Source organism: Hydra vulgaris, chromosome 11 (assembly GCF_038396675.1).
Source record: "Hydra vulgaris chromosome 11, alternate assembly HydraT2T_AEP".
Classification (NCBI taxonomy): Eukaryota; Metazoa; Cnidaria; class Hydrozoa; order Anthoathecata; family Hydridae; genus Hydra; species Hydra vulgaris.
Window position 1 is genome coordinate 46414211 of NC_088930.1, and position 11079 is coordinate 46425289.

The 11079-nt window shown below is 28.1% G+C and overlaps 1 protein-coding gene across 1 annotated transcript; it reads left to right on the top strand.

The window, feature by feature from the left end:
* The first annotated feature begins 3155 nt into the window (after positions 1 to 3155).
* On the top strand, positions 3156 to 8140 carry LOC136087067 (uncharacterized). The gene is made up of 4 exons (XM_065809573.1): positions 3156 to 4878; positions 7421 to 7498; positions 7750 to 7824; positions 8112 to 8140. Exons 1-4 carry the CDS (start codon positions 3156 to 3158, stop codon positions 8138 to 8140), a joined length of 1905 nt encoding a protein of 634 aa, XP_065665645.1.
* The last annotated feature ends 2939 nt before the right edge of the window (positions 8141 to 11079 follow it).

The window sequence follows — 11079 nt, forward strand, 5'->3', positions numbered from 1 at the left end:
AATGTTTTTGCATACATAAAAAGCGATGTGATTGAATAATGATGTTAGCTTATGTAATCAATGATGATGAAAACTAATAATGTAAAAAGATAAAATAAAGATAACACAATATTGTGAGTAAATTAGTTTTTTAATCTATAGATAAGTTAAAAATATAAATATATTGCTACTTTTAAAAATAAGTTTAGTGCTTTAATATCAATTTATTATTAAAAATTAGGTGCAAAACTGTTTAAATGACTTTTAAATCACCTGGCACATCGTCAGGATAAAAAGATTGCAGTAAAATTGGAGGTCGAGTAGTATTAAGCGTTAGCACATAAAGACATCAAATAGTAATGATGATCTTCCTTTATGCTTTTGCTTTATTCCTTTGCAAGTTAAATGTGTTTAATGTATTGAAATCTTTTATTGAAAAACAGAATATTTATAGTTACATTTGTGTAGATCACAATGTGTTTACAGTTTTTAGATAATGGGTATATGTTTTGATAATTTTTATATGTTGTATTTCATCGAGAGTATTTGTTCGAAAACAACACGATTATCTAATGATATCATGGAGTCAATAAGTTCTGATTTATTGGATAAACAGCGTAAGATATTCTTTTTATATTACATCCCAAGAAATTTCAGTGATATAGAAATTGATATATAAAATAAAAGAAAACAACAACAAAAAACTCATCAAGTGTGTATATATATATATACGCACTTAATGAATTTTTCTTTTTTTTTCTTTTTTCTTTTTTTTCTTTTTTTTTGTATTCCTTATAATATGTAAAAATATGTATTACTTAATGCAGAAGAGATAAATCTATTACTTTCCTATTTGATCTTATTACTAACTACAATAGTTTATTTTACAACTACTTTACTTTTAGCTATTTTGATTACAATTTTATACATATCTTACGATTTCTTCACTTTTAGCTGTTTTTGGGTGACTTGGTTGTAGTTGCTAAATCTATCTGCTTGACACGCAGAAAAATATTGATATCGAAAAGTACAAAACGTTTGTTCATGCAAGCATCAAATTGAAAAGATGGTAGAAGTTTAACCGTTCGCTAACCTAAAACTTTTATATGTTTTTTATTGCAAGGCAATTTTATTGAAATAAAAATGTTTGGTAATGTAAAACTTATTGCTAAAATGGCTGTGTATTTATAGTTTAAAATATCCCACATTCCATATTATATCACCCATACGACTTTTTTAGGTAGGCAAATATCACCCGCTTCACCTTTTTTTTCCTGACTTCTTTTACTTTAAAATCTTTAAGTTAAAATCTTGCATTTGTCTCCTAAAGTCTCTGAGTTAAAATGTCGCGTTTATTAAAGTATTGGGTTTTTATAAAAATAGCAATAAATGTTAAAAACAAACAAAATGAACCAAAAGTAGAATAAAAAAAAGGCAATGGCAAAGCATCGGCTAAACGCCGATCGAAAAACGATTGCCATGCTTGAGCCATGCCTTAAACGGCGAGCAAGACTTGGATTGGACCATGCTTGTTGGCCGATGGTGGGCCAAAAATAACGCCAATGGTAGGCCATACATAGGCCAAGCATGGCGAGTTTGCTGTGCAGTTGTCCCGAAATCTTTCGATTGATTTTTCACTACCTTCCAGACAAGCTAGAACTATAAAACTTCCAGCGTTTGTGTAAATTTAATAAATGTACATTTTAAAATTGATTTCAAAGCCAACTGGAGAGCTTCGCTTTTTTGAATCTTTTTTTCTTTTGGTTTTACTTTATCTTTCAGACTTTACTTTGATTTTACTTTCTCTTGACAGCATTTCTGTAGTCCCGTTGTACACGCATGTTAAATTTGTTTCCTGGACAAGGGGCGTTCGTACCCTTATTTTATTTCTCTAACATTTTGTTTTTCATTAAAGTTGGGGTTTGTAACTTTAAGAAAGTAAAATGTTTTTCAAAAAAGCTTTAAAAAAATATTCAAATACCTTTTCTAAGCTTTTTTTAAAAATTATTACTAAACAAATGATTAAAAAAATTTTTTTTTTGTATTCATTTGTTTTAGTATAGTTTTTTCGTTGGGAGCAAATTGGTTAGCGGGCCTGATAAAAGTTTACCGTAAAGGAGCTGGGCGTATTTGTAGCTATGCTGCTGCATTTTGCTTCTCTTAATCAGCGTGGTTGTTGTCAGGGTCGTCCCAAAGATGTTTCTCATGGGGGAGACGGAGGTGTTGTTTGTGTTTATTGCCAACTAGAGATACACACACTCAGAAAAAGTTCCTATATATTTCTCATTCGCCAATCATATTTCAAAACTTGCTAACTGAAATGCTAAATGTACAAATGTGCTAACTCAAATGCATATATAACAGCTTGGGGGAAGGGGAAACCCCCTACACCCCCCGTTCGGGATGGCCCTGGTCATAACAACTACTCTTATAGAAATGAAAACAAATTATTTTTAAACTGGGTAAATAGACTGATTTAAAAAAATACACTGCCGTCTAGTAATTTGCAGATGTACTAAACTAACTAGCACAATCACATACACCCATTTTCCTCCCTCCCTCCCTCCCTCCTTCATCCACTTGGTGGCTCTGCTGGCAAGATAAGATGTTAAAAGTTTTTTATTTAAAGGATTCTAAGACGGCTAACAGAATAAAAAGAATAATTGTAAGTAAGCAGATTGGGCAACAGTTTGTGGTGTCAAAACAATTTTTAAAGTTTAAAAAAAAGCTAAAACATAAAGTTAAGGGGGAAGTACCCCTTGAATTAAGTAAAAATTGAAAAAAAATTTTTTGTTTGTTTCGGAAACAAAAATTAATGAAGAACACAATGAAATTAAGAGATATTGTAAACAATGTCAGGAAAGTGGAATAATTTCAATTTTTTGAACCATACTCATCAAGTTTAACCATAGCAACGCACATAGCAACGATAAAGCTTCTGCTTTTCTGCTTATTTCAGAGGCTCACATAAAGTTATTAATCTGCTCATTATTAAGACTTTTTTCTACTTTGTTTTTACTTTAATTATCTACTTTGCTTAAATTAAGTTTGACTCGATTGCCTCTAATTATTTCAGTTTTTAAACATTCTTAAAATTCTATTATTTACTTTGTTATGAGTTGTTAAGTGTAATAAGAACATATTTTATCAAATTTTAATAAAAATTAGTCTTAATTATGGGAAGAAAAGATAGAGTCAAGCAAAGAACTAGAGTTACTGGAAAGAAAAGAGTTTTTTGTGGTAACCAACACACTTTATCATCACCAACATCAATGACAAACGCAAAAAAATATTCAGAGGTTGATACTAGTTCTTCAAGATCAGCCAACAAGATTGAATATATTAAAAATGATGTTCCAAATAAAAATGATGAAAAAATAAATGGTTATAGAGTAATTGATGTTGAAATTTTAAACACTATATTTGAATCTTTATGTTGTCCACAGTGTATTAACGACAATAGCTTGGTATTGAAAGAAAACTTTGTGAAAAAAAAAGGATATGCTTCGAATTTAATATGTTGCTGCAGTGTTTGTGGATATAGAAAAGATTTCTATACATCTAAAGTTTGTAACCGCACTCATGATATTAATCTACGTATTGTATTTAGCATGAGATCAATTGGGCAAGGGTATTCAGGACTTGAAAAGTTTTCTGCATTAATGAACCTCCCAAGTCCGATGAGTAAAAAAAATTACAATGGTTCTGTAAAAGTTATTACTGACGCTGTTACTACAGTTGCTAAAGAAACAATGCTTCAGGCTGCAAAAGAAATTAAAGGTAATAGCAACAACATTGTTGATACTGGAGTATCAACTGATGGAACTTGGCAACGTAGAGGATACAGTTCACTGAACGGAGTTGTGACAACATTGTCGATGGATAATGGAAAAGTGTTAGATGTTGAGCCAATGAGTAGACTTTGTAAGCAATGTCAACTACACAAAGATATAAAGTCTAAGAATTCAGAGAGCTACAAAAATTGGTACAAATCTCATAGTTGTAACGTAAATTGTATTGGCTCAGCAGGAAGTATGGAAGTGACTGGTGCCAAACGCATATTTAGTAGATCTGTCAAAGAATATGGACTGCAGTATATTAAATTTTATGGAGATGGTGACAGTAAAAGTTATCCAGCTGTGAAATTTACTTATCCTGGTGTTGAAGTTGAAAAGTTAGAATGTGTTGGGCATGTTCAGAAACGAGTTGGGACACGTCTAAGAACATTAAAAAAAAACATGAAAAACCTCTGTGGCCGTGGAAAGTTAACAAACAGTCTTATTGATAAGCTTCAGAATTATTATGGGATTGCGGTAAGAAGTAATAAAAACAATCTACAAGGCATGAAGAAATCCATTCATGCTACACTTTTTCATGTTGCCTCATCAAAGGAAAATAACTGGCACACTCACTGTCCAATTGGTGAAAACAGCTGGTGCAGATATCAGAAAGATAAAGCAACTGGCAAATCAACGTACAAACCAGGTGGAGGACTTCCACTATCAATTATAAAACATTTAAAACCAATATATGCAGATTTAAGTGAGGAGTCTTTGTTACGTAAATGTTTGCATGGGCAGACACAAAATCAAAACGAAAGTCTAAATGCAATGATTTGGAATCGAATCCCGAAAACAAAGTATGTCAGCCTAACACAGTTAAAATTTGGAACATATGATGCTGTAGCAAACTTTAATATTGGGAGAAAAAGTTCTCTTTTAATTTATAAACAGTTAAACATGACTCCTGGGAACTATACATCAAGTTTGTGCGATAATCAAAATCGAAAACGTATTTATTTAGCTGGATATAAAAATCTAGAGTCATCCAAGAAGCGGCGAAAGGTTCTACGAGGGTTGACAAAAGCATCAAAGGACAAATATGAAAACTTTGAAGGAAGTCAGTATGCCCCTGGGTCATTCTGAAACTTTATTTTAAACATAAATTAGTTCTATTTTATATTTTTTGTGAAATTTAAATTTTTTTTTTCTGTTTTTGCGTTTTTCTCAAAACAAGGTTTTTAAATGCCCCGGCTGTGATAACTTTGGAACTGCTTGGTGTTTAATGATGAAATTTTCAGTAATTGTCCTATTTTATACCTTCTGTGATTTGAACCTCCACTTTTATGAAATACTTGACAGAACACGTTCTTCGCCTATTTCAGTTGCCTAATTTTGACCAAAATTCATTAAACGGCAATATATTTGCCCCCTGAAGAACTAACTGTCATATTTTTCATAAAATTTGAGGTTCAGATCACAGTTCAAAGTATTAGTTAAAGGGAATTGCAGTATGACAGTTTGAATATATGTAGTTCTTCGGATAAGTTAGCCGGGGCATTAACTGTTTTTTGGTTATTTTTTCAATATTTTCCTGGTTACCATGGCAACAATGCACAATTTCTAAAAAATTTCATTCTGAAATGTAAAATTTTGACATTAAATATTGTTTAAAATCAATTTTACTGTTTGAACATGAGTTTTAACGTTTTTGGGGTACTTCCCCCTTAAGCAGTTGTTAAATAGTTTAGAGTGGAATGAAGAGAGTTCTTGAGAACACATTTGTAAAACTGGGAAAATACACATTTGTAAAACTGTTTTACACATTTGTAAAACGGATAAAAACTTTGCTATTTAATCCAATGCTATAAACGAACAAGGGAATCGCTTTTTTAGATAAAAAATGCGTTTTTTCAAAAAAAAACTTCAGATTGTTTTTTGTTCTCCATTTTGGATATTTTCTTCGTGATTTTTAGCTGCCATTCTCGGAGCAACGTTAGCGCTTCAAAATCATTGAACATTCTTTATTTGTGTTATTATGTAAATATTTTATAGATATAACTGAAAAGGATTTTGGTAACTCCATAATAAACTAATTACTTAAAACCTGCATTTACCCGATTATTCAGTTCCTTGTTGTGTTTCGTTAACAATGCATGCATGTATTTAGTATTCCATGCTTATTTATGTAGGTTTTCATTAGTAATTTTGGTTAACCAAATTTTTCATAACTTTTGACTAAAGAAAAGTATAAATAGTCGACAAATATGCCATATAATACACAATACACAACAAAATAAAATGCTGTTTAAAGAACTTAAAATGTTACTTGCAATAAATATCAGAGAAAACAAAGAGGTTCATCAATTTAATCATTATATTCAAAGACAGTAGCAACAGCAGAGATATATTACAATATATAAAGTTAACAATGAAAATATAATGTAATTTATAGTATATATTAATTTTATACATATATATGTAATATATATATATATATATATATATATATATATATATATATATATATATATATATATATATATATATATATATATATATATATATAACATAGGTAAGCTTTTTTAGGTATGAATTATAAAATAATATGTTATTGTGGAATATTTAGTATTTTACTATATTAAACTATATTATACTATATATTGATTATTTATTTACTCTACTTTTAAATCCATCTATTACTATGAGGCATAAAAATTGAATATTGGAAGACATAATGTCACATTTAGAATAGGCGCAAAAACTGAAGATTTAACCAGCTACTCTGAAGAGAATGGGATTATTTGCGAAGAGCTACAATGCAAAAATTTGCTAAAAGTCTAAAAACGGTATAGTTTTGCTATATATTTATTTATATATTATATATATATATAAATATATATATATGTATATATATATATATATATATATATATATATATATATATATATATATATATACATATATATATATATATATATATATATATATATATATATATATATATATATATATATATATATATATATATATATATATATATATATATATTTATTCATATATACACACACACACATATATAATTAAATATATTTGTATATATATAACATATACAAATATATATGTATATACATATATAGTTGTATATATTTTATATTGTGTATATATATATATATATATATAACATGTATATATATATATATATATATATATATATATATATATATATATATATATATATATATATATATATATATATATATATATATATATATAACATATACAAATAGGTACATACATATATACTTTTTTCTATGGTGCTGCAGGAAGAAAACTAACAGAATTAGATAATGTTGTTTTAGACATTGTTGACAGGAAGTCAATAAATGTATCTGGAATTGATGTTCCTGATTTTAATATTTCTTTTTGTACAACAGATGATGCATTGTTATCTACTCCCAACTAAGTTTTCACTTCAACAGCCATCCGTTCCTTGTCAACTGAAGAAGTAAACTTTACTTTGAAACAATCTTCTGATGCAGCATCTTTTATTTCATCTATGTCTGGTACATTTTTCTTTGTTGGTTATATATATTTGTATGGTTTATAGAATTCTATTTTATTTTTGTAATAATTCTATACAAATTAATTGTTTATATTAGATGCAAGATTTGATTCTATGTCCTCCCCTCATTTAGACAATACCACTCTTGTTGGTGATAGTCGTCCGATACTTCAAGGTAATACAATTTATAATTTATTTTTTAAATCTCAGTTATTTAATTTAATAAAATCTAGGTTTTAGACTTATAATTATATAACAGACAATTTGTGCCTAATTTTTAATTTGTGTCTAATTTTTTCACATCATATCAAAAACTTCATATTTTTAAAGGATTCTAAATTACCTTTTTTATCATTTTAATCAACGGATCGTGTTTTGACACCTATATTAATATTTTAGATTCAAATCAAAATAAACCATCAATAGGGACATTAAAAAATTTAAAACGAAAACAAGCTAGAGAAAGTCTCTTGGTAGATGGAAGTTTAAAAAAATTTGAAAGTAAGTGTTTTAGGGTTAGAAGAAGAAAGATTAGAAAAAGAACAAGAATTAAGAATTAAACTTTTGAAATTGGACGTTGCTCTCAGACAACAGCAAATTCGAAAAGAATAGGGTCTAACAATTTATTACACAGCAGCAACAAAGCTAATGAATGGAAAATTGCAACCTTTAAAGCAGCAACATTTTATAAATACAGAAACGGTATTTTAAAATTAATTTGTGTAATATTTAGTATCAAACTTTATAATCAACAAATTTTATAATTAACAAATTTTTTGTTGTTTTAGGAGGAAATTCTCAAGCATTAAGGGAATAGCTATATCATAATTTTACATTAAATTTCGAAAAATATTGTATAACTATATTTAAACATTCACCTGAAAGGTATTTAACTGAACCAACTGCATTTTTTTAATGAAAATAAAAAAATAATTCCAACCTGAAATTGTTATTGTTATTTCATTTATTATTAATCGCCATTGCCTTACGGTAATAAATTCTGTAAAACTTCACACTAAAATAGATTGCAATGTGAAATTGATTCAAGCATTACAACTATACCACTACCACATTTAAATAACGTGTTCAATTTATGGTGTTGCATTGGCTAGTAATTGACCTTTACCTTAACCTCTAAATTCTCTTTTTCAACCGCTTTTTTTTTGGGTCAGCACTCTACTTAAGAATATTTTATATATATACCGGATATTTAGTACAATATCTTTTGTTTTTTAAATTTAATATCTATTATAGTTTTATATTAATTCGATAGTTTATCTTAATTTTATGATATAAGGCATTTTTTTTTTTTTAAATACTCTTAATAAGAATTGCTCCTAACAACAAAAGCTAACAAAAATCCTATTATTTTTTTAAGCGTGTTCTATAAAAAAACAAAATACACATACTTAAAAACAATTATAAACATTTATTTTTATGGTCTAATATATTTGTAAAATTTTTTGCTTTAATTAAAAAATCACTGTGTGAATTTTTTTCTAATTTTAATTAAACTAATTTAGACACGAATCTATGATCCATATCTAAACTATTTTGATAGATCATATGCTCTAGAACAAATTGTATATGACGTAAAACCTTTTTTTTAAACAATATTTTTAAGTAAAGTTGTTAAATAGCTGTAATCGTCTATTCAAAGCTCTATCATTCTGATCTGCTTGAGCTAGATTTTCATCAACTTGTTCTTCTTCGCGTTCTTCAAAATCATTACGGTTGTCTTCATTTTGAATACACAAGTTATGGATAACAAATCCACGCGATAAGCTTAGGGGCATCTTTAACCTTATGCAAACGATTTCCTGTTATCAAAGTTTAAAACCTGTTTTTGACAATTCCAAAACATCGATCAACTATGCTTCTAATTTTTCTCTGCGCTATGTTGAAACGTTTTTGAGCTCCGTCTGGATCACCAGGAAAAGGTGGAATTACCATTCTCGACATGGATACGCAGAGTCAGCCAAAATTACTGCTCCATTAAATGGAAGCTCTCCAATTTCAAACTTGTTCCATAAGTTACAATTTCTTAGAACCTAATAGTAGTAAAATTACAATATTTAAATTTGCTTGAAGTAACATTAAAATACATTATATTAGTTAGTCTTAGTTACATTATAATTAGCAATAATAGTTCAAATAGTATGTTCAAATATGAATATACCGAAGAATGCCACGTACTAGTTGAATAGCCAGTATTAGTGCACTAACAGTTGTAAAGTATAATTTAGTGAAAGACTTACATGTGCATCATGCCACCTTCCTGGACTGTTGGTCGATGCATAAAATATGGATGTGTCGGGTCCACATACTGCCATTGCATTTATTCTATGGACATAATGACAATTGATTAGAGAATCTTCATCTGCTTGAAGAGAGTTAGAAAGGAATATATGAGACCCATCCAGGACACCACATTTGCGAATCGGTAGCGAAGCTCATTTTCTGCAACTTCCAAATCCAAGTCTTCATCCGAAAAAATTTTATCCATGTTCGTATTTTAATTTTACACAGTTTTTTTATACACCAAATACTAGCCCAGTAAACACACATACGTTTATTAAACGTCAAAACAACGTTTTGATAAAACGTTCTGATTTGATCTTTTATCCGTTTAGAATTAAATCCAGATTAACGTTTATATTTAAACGTATTTTAGACGTCTATTATAGGATTATTATACGTATATAAAGCGTTTAGATTTTGTCTAATTTACGTTTAAATCTAGTCTAGTTAACGTATATAAAGCGTTTAGATTTAGTCTAAGTAAACGTATATTAAACTTTTAGATCTTGTCTAACAGTTTCTTTGATTTAGTTAACGTAATTTCAATTTATTTAAGCTTTAAAACTGATATAAATTAAAATTACGTTATAACTTTTTAACTTTATGTAAGTAATAAGAGCTATATAGGTCTTGAAGTTTATAAATAAGATATAGTTATAAAAGACCTGGTCTTATTTTTTATATTTTTTATAACTATTATAATATGTTTATAAACTTTTATACTATACTACTTATACTATACTTTTATTTTATAAAACTATATATAAAGTTATAAACTTATATGTTATAACTAATAAACGTTTTCATATAGCGGGGATTTAGAGAAAAAATGTTTTTGCAATTTACTTGTTTATGTTTTGATAATAAAAAAAAACTAAATGATCAAGCTTTTTGCAGTGGAAATTTTATAGTAACAATTTCTATCAAATATTTTTTAAATTTAATCTCATTAGCAGAAAATAAAAGTTTACACTAAGATTGAGTCAAAGATTACTAATAAAATTAATAAACTCATAAACAAATATTTTGGATCACTGTTTTCTCTGGTATATGCATTATCAAAAATTTTCTTAGAATACCATCTACCGCTTGTTCATCTTGCACCTACTTGTGCAACACCATCTTCTAGAATCGTATCCTGATCGTCTGATTTCGTAACCTGATTTGTAACCGCAAAAAACTAGGGTAAAATAGTTAGCAATTTAAGTGTACATTCATAAATCAAAATTGGGTTTAAACAAAACAACTTTACAAATGGAGGATTTTCTGAATGGAAGTTTCCGAAATTTCCTGTACCATCCATATTTATTTTTGACATTAAAAAATTAGTAACGTCGCGACATAACATATGCAGTGGTTTTTACCAGCTCTGTTCCACCAATTTTCTTTATCAAATGTAATTAAATTAAGCTAAAATGCATCTAAAATAAAAAAATAAATATTTAGTTATTAAAC

Bases quoted from the DNA above. Each gene is read 5' to 3' on its own strand.
- LOC136087067 (XM_065809573.1), top strand. From the start codon at position 3,156: ATGGGAAGAAAAGATAGAGTCAAGCAAAGAACTAGAGTTACTGGAAAG. The intron at 4,879-7,420 runs GTCAGTATGCCC...TGTTTATATTAG, and splicing joins ATATGAAAACTTTGAAGGAA to ATGCAAGATTTGATTCTATG. The intron at 7,499-7,749 runs GTAATACAATTT...AACCATCAATAG, and splicing joins TAGTCGTCCGATACTTCAAG to GGACATTAAAAAATTTAAAA.